The sequence below is a fragment of the Lytechinus pictus genome, chromosome 3 (assembly GCF_037042905.1).
Source record: "Lytechinus pictus isolate F3 Inbred chromosome 3, Lp3.0, whole genome shotgun sequence".
NCBI lineage: Eukaryota > Metazoa > Echinodermata > Echinoidea > Temnopleuroida > Toxopneustidae > Lytechinus > Lytechinus pictus.
Window position 1 is genome coordinate 10,591,796 of NC_087247.1, and position 21,113 is coordinate 10,612,908.

Here is a 21,113-nt window from a genome sequence, read left to right on the forward strand (position 1 = left end):
AACATATATATTTTCATATTCATAATTTCAATAAATTATCCCATCATACCATGTATATATATATTAAATGTATAAACTCTAATATATCAGAATAGAGGCTTCATGGTACACCGTGTATACTTTTCTTGGCACCGCGTGTAGCCTCTGAACCGATTCATTCATCGCCATGGAAACCTTCAGAAGATACAATACATACATGGGCTTGTGTAGTTTACGAGGACCTCAAATCACATGCAAGGATGAATGAGGAGGCCTCCACAACCAAGAGAAGGCGGAACATGCCTACATGTATGTTTCTGATATCTGATAGGATAGAAGAAAGAGATGAAGAGAAAAAAGGATGCAATAAGTTAAAAGAATCAAGTCTACTATTATAGTGTAGTAGAAAATTATGGTGGTCTGTAAACATCAAATTGAGAGAAAACATGTCAGTAGTAATTTTTTTTCAAAAGTGAGAAATACATTAATGAGGGAAAACACATCAGGGTAACAAAATGCATCATAATCACTGGGCATATTCACAACGGCTCCAAACATTTAAGATGTTGCATTTACTTTTTCAGTCGCATTAATACATGTATAAATGGTACAAACTGCATCCATCCATCATACTAACTTCGAGGATCAACATGTGATTGCATTGCAATATGATGATGAAACAAAGTTATAATGGTTGGTAAGAGAGGGGGGGGGGGGGTTAAAGGCATATGTCACCATGAAGTATTGGTGAACCCAAACTCCCCATCTTTCACCAGAGAGAAAGAAATTAGAATTTAAGTGGCAGTTTCTCAAAAGTCCCTCTTTCTTTGTTTTCCTTGTTGGCATAAAACCCCTTCCTGGAAATATCATTAGATACATCATTATGTAAATTTAAGCCCAACACCTCCTCGTGACCCTTTCTATATCCCCCCAACAGAGATGTACTTTTGGGTAAATGAGTAGAGAATGGGAAAAAAATATCAGAAACTATTGAAAATTGACATAGAAAATGAGCATATTGTGGTTATTCTTATAGGGCACCAGGCCCATCAGGAAGAAGCTGATAATTCCAGGGATTTGTTTATATTTGTAGCTATTAAAGAGAACGTTCCCTGAGCCAGCACCCGAGCGTCTTTGAACGGTGTGTGCGTTTTACAAAACAACACCATTATTATTATTATGGTGATGGACATGCTTGTCATTATTTAACATGTGCATCTCCACCATGATAAACAACATTAATTTGTTATTGATTCTTCAGAATAGAAGTAGAATTTGTTGACATTTTGTGTTTTTTGTTGCATATTGAAGATTTTATGCAAAGTGTTCTGCAATTTGGCTATTGACCACTAACGATACCTTGTAATAAACCGATTTAAAAGAATTTTCAAAATGAATTATTTATTGCCATCATTATAATTATTATCAGTTGATAAAGTGTACCTGAGATTGGAGTCTGTGAAGGACGTCGATACCAAACATTGGGCTTCCGGGATCGGTGCAAGACGGTGAGAGAGAGTGTGACGGAGAGACTATGTGGGTAGGAGAAACTATGGACTTGGAACTCTATAGGCAGTCACACAGCAATGCAGTCAATGTTTGTATGCAGATCATTGTGGGGAGTGGGGTGCATTTGGATGATCAAAAATACCGGGGGGGGGGGGGGGATGAATGGGGGAAGGGGAGAGTAGGGAAAGAGGATGACGAATAAGGGAAGAGGGAGGATGATTAAATGAAGGGAAAGTTAAAGGAAAATGGAATGGAAGGGGGGAGAAGGGAATGAATGGGAAATATATGACGGGAGGTACGGAGATGATAAGGTATGGAAAAGAGAAAGTTTGAGAGAATGATGAATAAGGGGGTGAGGAAAAGAAAGATAGAGGGCAGAGACAAGAGGAAATGAGAGAAGAAAATGGAATGGAAAGGAAGAGAGGAGGATGGGGGAAGGAATGGGAAAGATGGGAGGAGAGATAATAAGGTAAGGAACAGAGAACAATGGAGAGATTGATGAATTAGGGGATGAGGAAAGGAAAGATGAGAGGGAGGAGAGAGAAAGTGAGGGAAGAAAGGGGAAATGAAGAGAGAGAGAGATGGAAAAGTTAGAATAGTGATAGAATTGAGGCAAGATAAGAAAAGTGAGAGGGAAGACAAAACAGGTGAGAAAGGGGGAAGGCAAGTAAGTAATGAAACAATGTATAACAAGGGAAAAGAACCCAGCCACAGTAGAATGGATAATGGCAGTTCATCAGAGAATTTTGATTGTGAAAGATAAATTCTTCATTCATACATTATACATAAAAAGCAACAATTCTTATAATATCAATCAAGAGTCAAGGCAAACAATAGAATGTCACAAACACAAGATCACTATAATAATTATTCACAAAGGTGGATGGGTAGCCAATTGTAACAAACACGTCTGCCTACATCAAAGATCTTTATGATTTTGTAAGTTTGAGGGGTGTTTTCACAAAGATTTTGAAGTCCTCACATCCATGATCATTGGCCAAACGGTGCTCAGAAATTGCCAACTGCCCTGAATAGATCAATAATGGGATACGCTTTTGAAACAGCAAGACACTGTCATTTACTGAAACATTTTTGAGAACAAGCCCAAAATGCTAAAAATTGAAGAAAAAAAAATCAAATTTGTTTATGTCACACTTGGCTACCCATAGTTGACCAGTGAATGAAACAAAGATTACAGCCACATACACACAAGACAGAATTCACTGAACACAACATCAAATAATCATGCAAATAAAAGATGTAGCAACGAAAAACATTCAGATGGAACAATTAGGCTCTTTATTGTCATTTTCAGCAAGAAAGATTATTCATTTCGACAAGGACGTCAAAATAATGTTTGCGATAATGCAAATAACAACGAAATATGCTATGAAATTCCTATAACGTTGATCTGCCAATGTTATCAGAATAAAATAATTGCTTTGCAGTCAAGGCAAGTATTTGATTACAGGGGCCGCCGAACGGTTTTCAAAGTGGGGGGCTGAGCCAAAGGTGGGGGGGCTGACCCATGCAAAAAATCACAATCATATGGTCATTTTTACGTTTTTGTACAGTTTTGCAAAAAAGTGGGGGGCTGAAGCCCCCCCAGCCCCCCCCCCCCTTCCGCGGTCCCTGGATTACAAAGTTGTTCAGTAAAATTAGAAAGTGATTGAATAAATTAATCTGATGACAAATATTATTCTTGTTAAAAATCATAAAATCATGCATTCGACTTGTCAGCACTTTCTACCCAAATTACAAAAACTATACAATTATAATACTAATGATTTTCATTTTGTATTCTTGTTTTAAAATATCAGCACCAAAAGCATAGAACCATTATTCAAGTTTTGCATAGGGTCACTGAAATGTCACCTTTTCTAAAAATCAATGTCAAATCAATTAATCATTTGAAGAAAAAAATAATACTACGGTAAAAAAAAATTAAATATGGTAACTCTTAATCTAACATTAAAAACCATCCAGTGCATTAAAAACATTCAGTGCATTAATCATTTCAACAAGTGATTGCCAACGAATTAAATAGAAAAAAAATACACCAACACAAATGAAACAGAAGAAACAATAGAAACTTGAAACACAAAAGAAACGTTACTGAACTGGTTTTAAAAGAAACATGCACCATAATAACAGAAAAGAGGGTGTTCCATAATGGATATTATTATAAAGTTACAAGCAACTATGCAAATGAGTGGATTATGAAGCTTTATGAAGCTATATTTGTGTAATTTTTTGGAGTAATTTTTGTAACATACTGTTAAATATGAAGATATGACAAACTCATGTCATTTAAATTTCAGCTGAAGTAAACTTTGGTCAAAGTCAGAAATGATAACAGAATACATTGAAAAAAAAAAACCATGTCACAGATTGAGCAACCAATGTGGCTTGTCATATGCAAGTCAAATCTACTGTCATCCGTAACTTTACAAATAGCTTGATAAAATACCCCCGAGGGGGGGGGGGCGTTTCATAAAGCTGTTTGTAAGTTAAGAGTGACTTTAAGAACGACTGGTGATCCTTTCTTGGGAACTAAATCAATGCCAATGGAAATTTGGTGCGTATCACTTACCAAAAGAAAGGATCACCAGTCGTTCGTAAAGTCTCTCTTAACTTTATAGGAACAGCTTTATGAAACACCCACCAGGTATGGGCTAGGTATTTATACATATAGTTATACATAATTTTATAAATGCTTTTAATTACATGTAAAGCCAAAATGAAAGATTCTTTTTAAATGTACTATACTATAGGTTACATAAAACATAATCATTACAAAAAACACTATCTGGGTGTGTGATTTTGTTTTTGTTAGATGAAGTAATATTAGAAATATGGTCATCTTATTTCAAGGAATCTTTAAAGATGTACAATACCAAACTTAATCAGTTATAATGAAACCACAATAACAAAAAGAGAACCCCCTTACCCACTGATGTTGTGGGGGGGGAGTATATTAATTAGTTCTTTAACAATTGATATGAGACAATCCTTTGGAAATGGCCATATACATACAGAGGACAATATGCTTACAAATTGAGATTGGAAAATACAATGTCAAAATGATATTCATAGATGATGCGAGCTGACTGCCTGATTTTCATACGATTGAGGTATCACATTAAAAACTGTTTATCGTTGATTGCACATGGTATACATGATTAAAATATGATCAATTATATTTTTAAAAACCTCAAATATACAAATCATTTTCATATCTACAAATATACAATATACACTACAACCAGTATAGTACTAATATCTGTGTATCAGTGAACATCTTGTGTAATAAATACATTCTAAATTATTTACTTTTTTATATCTCCTTCAGTGTTCTGTTCAGTTTCTTCCTTTATATGCATAGAATCTTCTAAGATCTTATAATATCTTGGTCATTTTACACAGACATACTATCTATATGCAACTTAAACAGCAAAATCATTTTTCCAGTTTAGCTTAATATACATGTATTTTAAAGTACATCGGGCATGATAAAATCAAGGCAGTTTACAAATCTCTGCCCAAATTTGGCAAAAGGAAGCAAAAGACACATCAGTCAAATTTTAGTTATTGTTGTTTCTGAAACTCCCTTTTTATGTTGCACGTTCAGGCAAAATTTGGGGAAGAAATGACCGTTCTATGGAGAGATATTGAAGAAAATATGCTGTTAAATTGCACTGATGCCTATGTAAATGGCGAACACACATCGATCATTTACAACACATGATACTTTCGTAACGTGCTTCCTTTTGCCTAAGAATGGCAGAAATCCCTATACACACGTATGTGTATTATGGATAATTCCATTTCTATATCATGAGAGTTTTTCCTCATCGTCCATTATTTTTACAATTTCTTCCTTGAAAGATCTATATTCGCTGTTTCTTACACCGTCTTTTCAGATTTTCTATATTTTAGTACACTTTGTGCCTTTTCTACCAACACAAGTACATTGTATCTTAGGATATTTAATGTAAACAACATCTCCTCACTGTTCCCTCCACAAAATTATACATATGGTCAAAGAGCCCTTTCTTTATCTGCCCTGTACTGCTCAAAACTCACTAATTTTCAAAATAATATTTATAATGTTCAATACATTATGTTGTCATATATTGTAAGTATTCATTTCATTAGTTTCTAACTTTTATGTATTGATTTAGGTTTAAGGTTTAGGTTTATTGTATAACTTAGATAAGGTTTAATGTATAATTTAGTAATTAAATATATTTTGTAAGGCGCATAGAGAGTCTTTTGACTAATATGCGCTATATAAATTTCAAATATTTTTATTATTATTATAATTTAGATCAATACAATATACTCGTTGAAATAAAAGGAAATTCCCAACATGAACATTCACACAATGAAACACATTGTAACAATTAATGATTGTAGTGGTTGAGGATCAAATAAGAGAAGATGAAAAACATTTTTTTTCTCTCTTTATAAAGTTGATAATTAGTCAAATGAGCATCAATTAAAATGAAACCATTGTAAAGTTAAAGCTAAAGCTACACTAAAGAAACCATGCAAATTTCATGCCACAACGTTCTACATGTAATGCAATAAGAAATAAACCCTTTCCACGTGTACTTCTTCACCAATGCCAACTCGGTGCAGCGAGAACTCCGCATTTCACGCTCAAACAAACAATCCATTGTTTCCCTACCTGAAAATAATTCAGTACAGAGGGGCTCACGGCCCAGCGCACAAAGAGTTAAATGACATTATGTCATCATGTAAAACTGAACTCATAATATATATTTTCTCTGATTCATGCAACTTGCACATATAGAAAAAAAAATTACATGCAGCACGAGATGAAAGACAAGATTAGGAAAGCAAGCGAACTATATTAATAACACTCATACAGACATCAAAGTTATATATAAATATGAATATGCCTCTTTAAAATGGATAAAATAGTGGGGGTAGTACTCTTTTGTTTGTACATTATATTTTCATTAAAATGTTTAGCTCCTAAAATTGGCAATAGTCATCAATTTTCTACTCATTTTCATACCTTGAAAAAAATAAATATGGATACAACATGATTAAAACTTGATGATAAAATAGTAGTAACATCAAGACGTAACCAATTTGCATTTTTATTCTATTTACTTTTTTTCATTGTGTTCCCAATTTAGAGTGTGTATAATGATAAGCTCAAGTTAAACAACTTTTAAGCTGAATCGGCCCCACATACTGCACTTGGAATGATATCAATTTTTAGATAAAATTTGTTGTCTCTTTCTGATCATATTCCACTTGTGATGGATTTTTATTCCACCAGTTCTGCAGGGTAGCTTAAGTTTTCAAAATGCACTGTTTTTGCATTTCATGTACTAGTAGTAGATTTTGAAAGATGTTTATTCTAATAGAATAAAAAACAACACTTGAAACCCTATTTCGATTTGATCCTCTATGAAATTGTTTTGTAAATAAGTGTATCATCAAATGCATCCATATCTTCTGATCAAAAGGAGCTAGTTGACTATAATATACAATTTTATATTCATTTTCATGATTCTAATTATCAGGCCATTCCATCTTTGGTATATTTTTCAATGTGCAGAGTCTCACTACGGGCACTTCTTTTATAATCATATCAAGAGCTGTGTTTGGCTCGAACAACCGACACTAATTTTGACTAACCGCCCTTTCACACGGTAAAAAAAATTGTAATTTCAATGATGGTTCCAGTGAAAAAATTAGGCTAATGACGAATATTTAGCACGTGTGAAACCAAACTAGAACATAATTAGAATCTCGAACGCTAATCACAGACATGGTTACAATAGCAATCATCATTACAATGATGATTCAAGATTCACGTGTGAAAAGGCCCTTAAAGATTGTTGTCTTGCATGGATACAATTTAACACAAGTAACTTGGAACTCAAGAGAATAATAATTTCCCTCACGAAATTCCATAAAATGTTGAGCTAGCATGTTCCATTTTCTTCCACTTTAGGGCGACCAGGGGCCCGTAACACAAAGCTTAGCAATGATCGTACAACATTTTTCTACGATTGATTCCATTGACTACAATGTACAATCAATCGTGAAAATCAAGCGTACAATCAATCGCTAACCTTTGTGTTACGGGACCTTGGAGCCTGTTGCATAAAAGTTACTATTTTTATGGTAACTTTGCCATCCATTGGCAACTGACATGGTAACAATGCTTAACAGCCAATCAGAATCCAGGATTTCAGGGAAGCTACCATTAGATGACAGAGTTACTATAATCGTAACTTTTATGCAACAGGACTCAGGGATCTAGTCTATTTCTTTTAAATCCTATAATTTATAAAGTTTCAATATCAACTTTCCTCATCAGTGGTCCTTTACTCTTGTTTTTCAACGCTGAACCCATGCCCCCACTCCTGAATAAGAGTGAATAACCATGAATTATCCGCATACATTCGTAATTCCGAAGCTTCGTTATTCCGAAGGTTCGGTTATTCCGAAGGTTCGTATTTCCGAAGTTTCGTAATTCCGAAGGTTCGTTAATCCGAAAACGAAATGAGGTTCGTAATTCCGAAGGTTCGTTAGTCCGAAAACGAAATGATTAACGAACCTTATTTCGTTTTCGGATTATCGAACCTTCGGAATAACGCCACAAATGTTCGGATTAACGGACCCTTTTACGTTTTCGGATTAACGAACATCGAGGTATAGGCAATTTACGTGTTTCGGAATTACGAACCTTCGGAATAAAGAACCTTCGGAATTACGAAGTGTAACCGAAATATCATGCTCATCTTCCATTAAGTGATTTGTTTCAGTGTCGACTTTGTTCATAACTTTCAATTTCTCTTCCTTACTTATTTTGTTTATATAGTCTGTATATTTTATACACTATAATCCTATTTCCATTTTTTAAATCATTTTAATCTATTTTTAAAAATAGTTTTTGTATCCTCATTTCCTACAAGCTATATATGTGCTTGATACTACGACCAAAGATATTATCTATTACCTTCTTTGTTTGTAAAATGATATGAAAGCACGATTATTATTTTTTTATTTTGAAGTGAAAATGAAACGAAGAACAAGCACATATGGTCTTTATATATTAGAGATTAGTATTTATATGTATTATGGGAATAACACTATCATTTTTATTGTCCTTCACATACTTAAGTGGTTAGCATATATGTTTTCTCTGTATGTTTGCTTTTTTTTTTGGGGGGGGGGGAGGAGGTACAACCTATCTTGTCCCACATCCGAAGTACTACCAAATATTTACTGAATACACATAGATTTTCATTCTCCTCAGATCCTCTCCTGAGTTATCTCGGGCAAAACGTTCGGTAGGTCAATAGAGGAATGATACCTTACATTATATTTACTGTTTCAGGCAATTCACTAATGCAAATACTATCAACACACATTCTCACACATTCATATCAGATCAGAGCTACCGTTTGAAGGCATTAGCAACAACTGCTGCCTGCGCCATAGGCCAGCATTTAGTGTTGCCTTCGTTGGTTCCATCGAGGAATGTTACAATAGGTTATATTTACTGTTTCAGGCAATGCAAGTTCTATTACACATTCTCAGGCATGCATTATATCATAGCTACTTTTTGAAGGCCTTAGCAAGAATGGCTGCCTGCACCTTATGCCAGCCTTTAGTGTTGCCTTCGGTGGTCTTCTTCCGCCTCTCTGCATCGGCTTGGAGGTAGCGGACCTGATTCTTGAGTTCAGCATCCCACACCAGGGCATAGCTGTAGTTGGTCTCTGATCAAGATAAGTTGGAAGAATGGAAAAGGGTAATACTTAAGAAAATGTGGGATGCTCGACATCACCTAGGTTTGTGATGACTGAAAGTTTTAAACAGAATAATGATGGTTATGTAGGTGGTGATGATGATGATGATGCTGCTGATGCTGGTGATGACGGTGATGATAATGGTGATGATGGTGATGATGATGGTGATGATGGTAATAATGATGATGATGGTGATAATGATGATGGTGATGATGATGGTGATGACAACGACGACGACGGTGATGATTCTGATGATGGTGATGATGATGAAGATGATAATGATGATGATGATGCTGCTGCTGATGATGATGATGATGATGGTGATGATGATGGTGATGATGATGGTGATGATGCTGCTGCTGATGATGTTGGTTATGATGATGATGATGACGATGATGATAATGATGATGGTGATGATGGTGATGGTGATGATGATGATAATGATGATAATGATGATTATTGTAATGATTATAGAGAATTAGATGATGGTGATATTGATGATAGAGAGGAAGGTGATAATGGTGATGAACATGTGATAGATGATGATGACGACAATGATGACAATGACAATGAAGCCGAAGATGACAATAGTGATGATGATGATGAAGATGATGGTAATGATGACAATGGTGATGATGAATGTCATGATAAAAAAAAGACGACAGTAGTGAGAATGGCAATGATGATGATGATGACGATGATGTTGGTGACATTGATGATGAGTGCACATTGGTAGGCATGCGAGTATCAGTATATCACACCATAACTCAAATTTGTCCACTCCACCCACTCCATGGAAGAGGGTAAAGGACTGGGCCCGTATTCCATAAACGAGATCAGCTTTTTGCTTTTTAAGTTTGAGCAAATTGTCTTAGCATTTTGCTTGTCATATAAATCTTCCCTTACAATATTCTATAAGCTTTAAGACATTTGTCTCAAGTCAGACGATATGGCTAAACCAAAGTCTCAAATTCTATGACATCATGAGAAAATTGTAACGAATACAACCTAGGAGCATACAATTCACAGAAAACGCCTACAGATTTTAAAATCATCCAATAAATTATTTAAAAAAAACAGAGACAAATGCTGAAAATGAAAGGCCAGAGGGAGAATTTTTTGCTTTCTTACCTGTTAAATGGGGTACACCAGGTCTCGGCACAAAACCCATTCCCGCTGTCACAACCACCGACTCATTCTTCCCACCACCTAGAAAAAAAAAAAAAAAAAATCATACACAATCAAGATCTCAATACAAGTAATTTGACATATTCGTAACAAGCATATATTCAATAAAAAAAAACTAAAGGGAAGTCAATCACAGTCAATTTGAGATTTTAAACTTATCGAATTTAATATCAATTAAACAATTATTTTGTGATGCTGGAATTGCTCAGACAGCCTGACAATTACCAAAATGAATCACACTGCACACAAACTATTCATAACTTGTTAGACGTTACTTTGCCATGAAAAACTGGAATTCTGTTAAAAACAAAAATATACTTGCAAAATTATTTTAAAACAATATTGAGAGAAATAAAAAGAATCCCAATGAATTTTCAGGTTTCTGAAATCTATTATGTGGTAAGCTTATCAGATTCTTTGAAACAACAAGCTGTTGTGGCCTAGTGGGCAAGTCTCTGGACTTTGAACAAGGTCCAGGAGTCAAATCTCACAGCAGCACTTGGGTCCTTTGGCAAGGCATTTATTTACATTAATTTTGCCACTCTCCACCCAGATGTAGTAAATGGGTACCCAGTACGAAGGAAATCCTTAAATGCTTAAACGCTCGATCAGGGAAGCCGTGCTAAAAGCCAGGGTAACAGTATGCAGCGATTAGAAAATTTGTTTAAAGGGGAAGTTCCCCCTGACGATACATGTTAGTAGGTTTTAATAAAAGAAAAAGAAGAGGAAGATATTGGTGAATTTTGTTAGAAAATGGCATTATGGGGAACTTATATCACATGATACATGGAAAAGCTGATGTGACATCACAAAACCAACATTTGAAACTTCTAGTATTCAGCGCTTAGAAACATTGCGATAAAGGAGAAGTTCACCCCGACGAGAAGTAGGTTTTAACAAAAGCAAAAAAAAAAAAAAAATTAAAGAAACTCTTAGTCACTTTTTTTTTAAATGGCATTTTGGAGAATCACATGATATATATTACGCTAACCTATAAGCACCATCCAAATGTTGTGTGTTGTTATTTTTACTGAAAAATTACCAAACCGGGACGGGCTTACCCTTACCGACACCTTTGCTGACAGCAAGGATGGAGCGGAGACCAGAGACGTGCCTTCCGATGACCGTGATCAGCTGGTAGGTATGCACGTCGATCAACACCAGCTTACCGGCTGCTGTACCTACCCACAATGCAGTGCGTGACTGGAGCATCATGGACTTGACGTCAAACTCCGATATTCTGGCACCCGGGAATTGATCACTGTCAGGTAGATAAGCAGAACGAAAAAGTTTTTTTGTTTGTTTCTGCTTTGGACAGGCAATGATGAAAAGGTGTATCACAAAGATAAAGGCAACTTAGAAGAGTGAGGATTCACAAGGACTACAGGAAAGCCCCAAAAAAGAAATGTTTCCTTTGCCTTTATTAGAGGATGACATGGATTCATCATCCATAGTGTTCATTCAGTGTGACATGTTCAGTACAGAATGAGTCCATCATTTCCATTTTTTTCTTGTCTTGAGCTTTTCTTTCAGTTTCCTTGTAAGTGTAATTACCATTTATATGGACTAATAGTGGGAGCGGGGGGTCCACTGGTGACCGACCAACACTGCCGGTCACCAACGCAACTAACTTCCTCCAGATACCGCTTAAGTAAAGAAATTTCAAATTACAGTGTCATAAAAGACTAAGAACATTGACCATTTTCAGACCTACTGTATTGCATCTAGATTCATATACATGTATCAAATCTTTCACATGATAGCATATTCAAACATTTAATCAAGCAAGTAGAGCTACATGTGTATAACTAGGAGTACCAAGAACTATTTCTCAATTTTCTAGCTTGACTTTATCGACCTGTTGAATGGGCGCTGCCATTTAGTTCAGTTTACCACTTTAAGTTTCTCCGCTGCAATTGTGCAGTGGAGTGACTGAGAGTCGCAAACAGATAAATCAACATGGTTGTGACGATACTGTTTCACTAATCAACATAAACGGTGGACAGTGGGTTTCATGTATGCTGTAACCTTTAGTTAGTAACAAGCATCAATTCTTACAAAGAAGAAAAAGGTCAAACGCGATGATAAAAGCAATCATTCATTATTTGGCGCTGTAACTCTTTGCCCCCTTTGTACAACTAGAGTGACATATAAGTGGCTGCTAATTTTGACTCATGTCCTGTTTCATTCACAATAGACACAGAGTGTATTACATCCAAGTCTACACACACACACAATAGTGACATGTGTATCACATTGTACAGTGTTCACACACGGCTTTTCATTACAATAAACCAATCAAAAGCTTTTGTGAGTTTTCAAAAAAAAAATCAATTTCAATTTATTTCATTTTCAACAGAACGAAGTACATGTAAAATGGTCGAAATAATTACAATGAACTTATAGAGACAATATAAATTGAGGCATGTGCAATATATGATATTTTTCTATAAGTAAAAAAAAACAGAGTATTATATATAAGCAAAATATCATAAACATTATAAAATAAACTTCTGAGAAAATGGAGGGAGTTGAATTAGCTTAGTCCATGCAAAACCCCTCTTCAGGTTGCAACCATAAATGAATGTGTCATAGGAGGGATTATGTCTGTGGCGGGCAAAAACTTAAAATGTCCACGCTACTGAAATCCGCACAAACCATGGTTTCAAAACCAACTCTGTGGACCCAGGCCATAATGTCAGAGTCCTTTCAAACTGTTGTGTTTCTTACCCTATCAAGTCCTTGATGTCGATGGTTGTCTTCAGCTGCTGTTTGCCCGTGTTCCATACTTCAATCACACTGCTGTTATGACGACACAACCACAGGCATTTGTCAAGCGCCACACTCTTCACCAGACCAAGTTTCCTGTGATTACGAAGGATATTGAAGACCACTATATCAAACTTAAGGGTGGACTCATTTCTTAATAATAATAATGCAGTTCCTGTATAGTGCATATCACATCATGATATAATGTCCCAATGTACTTCCAAAGAACTTGGATATTATAAACCTGGCTTTAGCCCCACAGCCTTTTACAGACGGAGGCATGAAGTCCTGCCAGGTACCCATTTACCTCACCTGGGTCGAGTGCAGCACAACATGGAAAAATTTCTTGCTGGAGCAAATAACTCCATGGCATGGATTTGAACCCACGACCCTCTGTTTCAAAGTCAGAAGACTATTAAATCCACTGTGCCACAATGCTCCCCTTAATAGTGTACCCGTAGAAAAGCTCCTACACTGGGGCAGTAGTCTTGATAAAGTCCAACCTATAGTGACCACCTGTCTAGAAGGACCGCTTGTCTTCAAAGACCACAAGTTTCCTGTGAAAAGCATTTATAGAAAATCACAGGAAATAGTGCAACAACATGTAAAGCACTGTCAAAATGCCTTCTTTATGGTATGGCGGGACCATTTACTAAAATAAAACCACCAACAACAACAAAATGTCCCCTTCACTTTCTACCTATTGAGGGAAAAAAAAAACATCTGTTTCCATGGCAACAATTTCCCCTCCTCACCTGGGATCCTTGGATGTTTCTTTTTTATCGTGTTCCAGCTTGACCTCCGATTTAAGAGTTTTGAGCGTGATGGCCTCGACCCTGTCTCTTACACCGACCCAGAGTCTGCTGTTGGTCAGGTAGGAGCACTTGACCGGTTCGTGGTACGTTCCAACCGTAATGTATTGATCAGGTTTGCAGTCCTTATCCTGACAGGAAAATCGTCATATAGAATAGGTGTAAGTATTGGAAGGGTTGGTGTATGTACAAGGAATGTATAAGTGTGTATGTACAATGTAAGTGTACAGGTAATCAAGTTTAAAGGTGTTGGATTAAAGTGTATCATTATAAGTGTCTGTTAGGTGTAAGATTAATCTCAAATATGAGTGGGAATGTGATTGTAAGTATTGTTAAGTGTACTTTAAGTGAAGTTTCGATGTATGATAAGCTTATATATAAATTTCTTTTGAGTTTAACCCTTACAGTCCTGGAGTAATTTGATGTATAGCGCGAACCTCTCACGTTACAGATTTATCCTGAAAATGTCAAGGGGGTCATGATATCCCCCCTCCCCGGACTATCAGGGTTAATAGTAGATGTAAAAGATCAGTGCTAGTGAATGACGGGGAAAATATTCAATAATGGCCTCCATCCTGTCTCCGATCTCCAACCCATACCCTCCCATTCATCAGGTACAAGCACCAGAATATCAGAATATCATAAAATATAAATTCATTACTTTGCTCATAAGTTTAAGTTAAGTGTAAGAATAAATTATATTCATGTTGTCAGTAAACACTGGTACATGTGGGTACAAGTTTAGACAAAGGCAGTTACTGTAGAGGATAATTAACAAAGTGAGTACTCACTGATCTGATTTTCTTTGCAGAGAATACAGCAATAGTACCATTGGCAAGACCGGCAAAGACTTTGCCATCTTCTCTACGTCTGATAAAAAAAAAGAGAAGAAAACAAAGGAAAATTTATTAAGGATCGACAACCAACCATGCATATTCCAACTCACAAAAGGTGGACATAATGTAAATTTCAGTTCCAGGATCACTTCATGAACAAAAAGTAAGTGATTGCCACTGACAACTGTTTTAAGCTACTGAAATCTTTCCATCTGATTGGCTTAGAGCAAAATGTTCAACTTGGTATGGGCTTGAGGTGAGATCGATTAGGACCAGCTCACATGACTGGGCTCCCACAAGCATAGAGTTTGGATCAGTGGCTTTGCTCCTAGGAAAACTAATCCAAACCATCATTACAAATAAATAACAGCCTTCAATCAGTCGATTGGGTGGAAGTTAGGAGAGAGTGGGCTCTAGTATGCATTCAACTCACTTAGTTTGTCATGAAAGGCTACGGACAGCATCAGAAAGCTGCAGCAAGGTATATTTGACTTGGGCTTGAGATGAGATCGATGAGGACCACAGCTCACAGGAATGGGTCCCTACAAGCATGGTGTATGGACCAATGACCACCATGTACAAGGCTCGTCCCTTCTGAATGATCATCCCCTGGGTCCCGAAAGCAGAAGTTGGATCAATGGCTCTGGACCATTGCCCCGGTCCAAGTCAAATTTAAACGATAGCCTACGATAAGTCAATCGAGTGACATTTACAGGGACTAACAGCGTTTCAAACTTACTTCGCTTGCCAAGAGAGGCTGAGGACAGCATCGGAAAGCTGCGGCAAGGTATGTTTGACTTGGTACGGGCTCGAGGTGAGATCGATGAGGACCAACTCACAGGACTGGGTCCCTACAAGCATGGTGTTTGGACCAATGACCACCATGCACAAGGCTCGTCCCTTCTGAATGATCATCCCCTGGGTCCCGAAAGCAGAAGTTGGATCAATGGCTCTGGACCATTGCCCCGGTCCAAGTCAAATTTAAACGATAGCCTACGATAAGTCAATCGAGTGACATTTACAGGGACTAACAGCGTTTCAAACTTACTTCGCTTGCCAAGAGAGGCTGAGGACAGCATCGGAAAGCTGCGGCAAGGTATGTTTGACTTGGTACGGGCTCGAGGTGAGATCGATGAGGACCAACTCACAGGACTGGGTCCCTACAAGCATGGTGTTTGGACCAATGACCACCATGCACAAGGCTCGTCCCTTCTGAATGATCATCCCCTGGGTCCCGAAAGCAGAAGTTGGATCAATGGCTCTGGACCATTACCCCGGTCCAAACAATAGCCTACAATAAGTCAATTGAGTGACATTTACAGGGACTAACAGCGTTTCAAACTTACTTCGCTTGCCAAGAGAGGCTGAGGACAGCATCGGAAAGCTGCGGCAAGGTATGTTTGACTTGGTACGGGCTCGAGGTGAGATCGATGAGGACCAGCTCACAGGACTGGGTCCCTACCAGCATGGTGTTTGGACCAATGGCCACCATGCACAAGGCTCGTCCCTTCTGAATGATCATCCCCTGTAGGAAAGAGACGGGATGATGAAACAATTTAGCCCCTCCACTTCAGGGCCCCGTCTTACAAAGAGATAAAATTGATCCAATCAATCGTAACTCTATGGAAATCCATCACTGTCATAAATGTTTCTATAGGAAATTGGCGCAATGTCCTTTGTAAACAAAGAGAAGCACAGTGAATTTTCAAGAAAACAATAAATGCATGAATATACATCATAGTTGGGAAATATTTTATACAAACATGCATAATACATGTTGACGTTGCTGGCCGTCCATAGTTGCTATTGGTCGGATCAATCGTAACTCTTTGTAAGACGGGACCCTGCATTCTCAGTGTCCTATGGGCTCTGTACTGGGACCATCCAATTTTAGGAGGCAACTGTATCAATCTATTTTTTTATATTATCCAAGAAAAACACATTTTGAAACTTGATTTCATTGTCTGATATAAAGAGTATATCATAAATAACATGTATTGAAATGTGATCTAAAATTGTATTGTATTTAAAATGTTGGGGATCCCAAATTTTTACTCATTCTTCTTTTTGTAAAAAACTCTTCTGAAGCACAAATATGACAAAAATACAATCTTAAATATAGCTTCTTCATACAAGATAAACTTAATGTAAAACATAACTTTCCACAGGGCTGCAAGCCTGCAACACTACAGAGGGTGGGTACTAAATCTAATCAACAGCCAAATTCACAGGAAAAAAAGATAGTTATACAACATATATTATCACTGGGTAAAATTGGAATATACAAATGAAAGTAAAAAACATTCTGATCATTGAACCAATACCAAAGCTTTAGAATCAAGCATATAATTTCTTTATCAAAATATTTCAAGATTTTAACATTTCAACCCAATGAAAATGATAAAACTGCACTTTTTTCAGACATTATAATCAAATCAAAGATCAATCGCAAAGCTTAATGTTACATGGCTCAGTCCTAATAAAAGACTAGTTCAAAATACATCCCTCTTCTTGCACATAGGAGACATAATGCTCTGATATTCTTTGCATGCTGAATTAATTCAGGGGGGGAAACAATGACAAAGGTATCAATAGTATTTTCTTTAAATCCATATTGTACCATAGATACATAATTATTGTATAGATAATACCTTAGAACTATGGCAATTTTTTCATTTTTTTTCATTTATTGATTTATTCATGTCCATTAAAATACATTAAGCATATAAGAACAATAACAAAAACCAAAAAAGTATTTTAAAAAAAGATAGATAGTAAGATTAAAAAAAAAAAAAAGGCACAAAAATGAACATGAAGTGGGAAACTATTAGCTTCTCCAGTATAAAGGTATGTGAGAAAGCTAATTATTACAATCGTTGAATTCAATAGTACGAATGTGCAACCTTGCAGCATGGGCATTCATGAGTGGAACAAACCTGCACCGATGCATCTTGTTCTGAATTTCTGATGGTGAAACAAGAGAACATGGTGGAGTTCTTCTCTCCCCCGGCCAACCAAACCTCGGTCCTCTCCTCATCATCCTTCTGATAGGTCTACAGGAAGAAGAGCACATTCATTTACAATTTTATTCCTTCATTGAGTCGTCGTCGTCGTCATCATCATCACTTGCTTATACATGTATAACACTAACACTAACACTTACTTTTGTCACATCTCCACTTTCCGTTTTCTTATGTTATTACATAAAATCATAATTTTTTCATTATTTCATACTTGTGTGAATAATATGTCTCACTTATAATGCAGCAATAAATATCTAATGCACTGAATCAGTTGTCAATCCAATTTTTCTAGTTCTTGGAGGAAAAATTTTGAATAAACCTAATTTCATATAATAAAATACAAAAGAACAAGTGGGGATGTGACATCATCAGCCCACCTAATGAATATTCATGACGACTGTTTTCACAAAATATTGCTTAACTTTAAAATTCAATAACTTTGTTATTTGTTATCCGATTTTGATGAAATTTTCGGCATTTTGCTCAGTGAATTCTACCCTATTTATTAAGCTATAAATACTTTCAGCCCGGACCATCCCTTTAAGGGCTCTACAATCATGCACAATGCTTTTGAGGGCAGCTTTTATGCGCTCATGCATTTCAAGGACTAAAATCCTGCCAGGTATCCAATTCTCGCTACCCCAAGTAGCGATTTCGCCGAGATCCGTTAAAATCCCTGTAACACGCATTGCATTATGGGATAGCTTTTCGGTATTACAATTTCCTGATCGGAAGTCCAATGCACTGTTTTGCCATTCAGATCAACAGTGCCGTCATGCACAACAACACAACGTGGCTTTCGCTCGGAAAGTTCGTGATCACAACCTTCTCTTTCACATTTTCACGTGAAATATATTTTTTATTTATAATTCTAATGGAATCAAAACTGACCAAATTAGATAAAAAGTATTATAATCTGTACATATTACGCTGATTGGCATCGATTTCAGCGTGGTGGACACAGTATCGCGAACCTCGCGCGAGCATGAATCTAAACCGGAAGTGGTGATGACGACCCGACGGAGTGAAAATGATCTCGTCTCGCGCATTATGAGATGATTGTTCCTATTTGGGGTAGCGAGAATTACCTCACCTGCATCACCTGTATGACACATGTAGTGATTTTTATACGGAATAAACCATTGAATTGAATCCATGATGCAGCCTCCACTTTCAAAGAACTTCCCCTTTCATCCTCAAAGTGTGTCTAATATCACATTATACAAACATGACACTGCATAAAAGTATTTCACATCATCACGTTACAGATTATTTTCGTTCCTAGCTATGAAATATCTTTTAAAATGAAACTTATGCGTCACTCACCCTGACAGCTTGGCATTCCACATTGACTCCACTCAGAAGGGCAGATGCTTGTTTTAGGCATAGCATCTCCGCTGAACTGAGCTTCTCAAAAGCCTCTTGTGCCTAGAAAAATACAGGTTCAAAATCTCAATTAATACTTTTAAAACTTTTTCCTGTAACTCACTTTTAAAATACAGTTTTAAATGTCCTAATTTTTGGTGCAGAAAGGCTTTGTGGTGTTCTTAACAAATGTACGTGTAAGAAATTGTGATATCAGATCAATTTCTTATGTATCAAAATGTTTTTTGCAATTTCTTATGTATTTCGTTTTTTTCGACCTTTTTTAGTTTTTTTTTCAATGAACTTTCTAAGGGACTCTTTTGAGACCATAAACAGCATAAAATAAATCTATTTAGACCAGCAAAAGTAAAAATAATCAATCACTTATGATTTTTGATTGAACACACAATTTGCATTGACTTTGTACACGAAATCACGTTTTTTAGTAATTTTGGGTCTGACATGACTAAAAAAATATTGCTTAATTTCAGAACGGCGTACCCGAATGTCGCACAATTGGTCTCAAATGATGCGCAAGACTTGAAAGTAAATCGTCAACGAGCAGCACATTAAAAAATCATCATCTTCTATCTGCGTATGAGGAAAAAAAACATTTAAAAAAATGTTAAATCTTCAAAAACAGACAGATTATTCTGTCTACTATTATATAGGCTACTTACGGTTGGTCGGCTTTCTGGTATATGCTCTGTGCAGTGATCGATGAGCTCTTGTAGATCTGGCCACGGGGCTACTCCTCCTTGACTTATGGGGGGAAGATGCTGTCCCTACCATGGAAACAGAGAACAGATGAGGGCAATATGAGTCTTCTACCAAACTATGATTTGATTTGATGTGATTTGATTTCCACATTCCAAACAACATAAGTATACTGTATACAAGTATAATTATTTTTTTCAGCATGACCTAAAAATAAGCAAATACACAATGAATAACATATACATATATATCAGTATCTTAATTAAGTTATAATTATACATGATTTTTTTTTTATTATTGAAAATTAGTTAACAGAATCCAATACAATGACAACCCAAGTGTTCATATGTATAAATAAAAAATATGTGCCAATTGGCTCTGGAAACAAAAAATATGTAATTGCTGAGAAATGAGCAAAATAAGAATGGAATTCCATAAAATATCTGGCATTTTTCCAAGCAATATTAATACACTGTCCCACATATGCCTTTTTGTGTTAGTTATCACAAAGATGAGTTGATTCCAATGTTCCAGATCCAGATCTATGATAATATTGTGGCAATTAACCTTGATTTTAAAAAGCTATCTCATGAAATAATTGTTTGCTGCAACTACTATCTTTTACCTCTTTGATTGATTATCATGTACGATCAATCATAAAATTCAACTTCATTATAAATCACTAAGCTTATACAGAGTTCTGGATATAAATGAATCAAATAAAAATCATACCCTTTTTACTTATACCGAGGTTTTTTTACCCGACTGCTAAGAAAGCACGAATGCCTGTGAGCAAGCAACCAGGGGACCAACGGCTTAAGGTCCTCTCCGAGGGACCTGGTAATGAGGATAAATGCCTTACCAAAGGGCACTAGCGCACCACTTGGGAATCGAACCCGGGTCACCGGAATCCGAAACCCCCGCTCTATTGACTGAGCTATCGCGCCTCCCCTTGTATGTACTTTTAGATGAATTCTATTTTCTATTAAGTGGACCTCCTCCTTTCCAGCTTAACATTAATAATATTCAACTGCAATTATCATTTATAAATTTTATTTCCAATCAATAAAGAATTTGTATTGTATTTATCCTCCTTTATATATATTTTTTTAA

General features: G+C 36.4%; 1 protein-coding gene across 8 annotated transcripts in view; it reads right to left on the reverse strand.

Annotated features, from left to right (window-relative positions):
• Positions 1–212: 212 nt before the first annotated feature.
• LOC129257844 (leucine-rich repeat serine/threonine-protein kinase 2-like) overlaps positions 213–21,113 on the reverse strand; it is a 126,747-nt gene continuing 105,846 nt past the window's right edge. For 4 of the 8 annotated variants that reach the window (XM_064096361.1, XM_064096357.1, XM_064096354.1 and 1 more), the window contains 10 exons: positions 19,964–20,068; positions 19,245–19,346; positions 17,832–17,948; positions 16,242–16,420; positions 14,851–14,929; positions 14,003–14,190; positions 13,209–13,343; positions 11,546–11,739; positions 10,422–10,499; positions 8,709–9,260 (listed from right to left, as the gene is read on the reverse strand). In XM_064096361.1, the coding sequence (XP_063952431.1) occupies positions 9,100–9,260; positions 10,422–10,499; positions 11,546–11,739; positions 13,209–13,343; positions 14,003–14,190; positions 14,851–14,929; positions 16,242–16,420; positions 17,832–17,948; positions 19,245–19,346; positions 19,964–20,068 (1,338 nt within the window). In that variant the 3' untranslated portion in view covers positions 8,709–9,099. Of the gene's footprint in view, positions 304–1,422; positions 1,546–8,708; positions 9,261–10,421; positions 10,500–11,539; positions 11,740–13,208; positions 13,344–14,002; positions 14,191–14,850; positions 14,930–16,241; positions 16,421–17,831; positions 17,949–19,244; positions 19,347–19,963; positions 20,069–21,113 lie in introns of those variants that run through there. The other 4 variants (XM_064096360.1, XM_064096359.1, XM_064096356.1 and 1 more) reach the window with 2 other exon arrangements.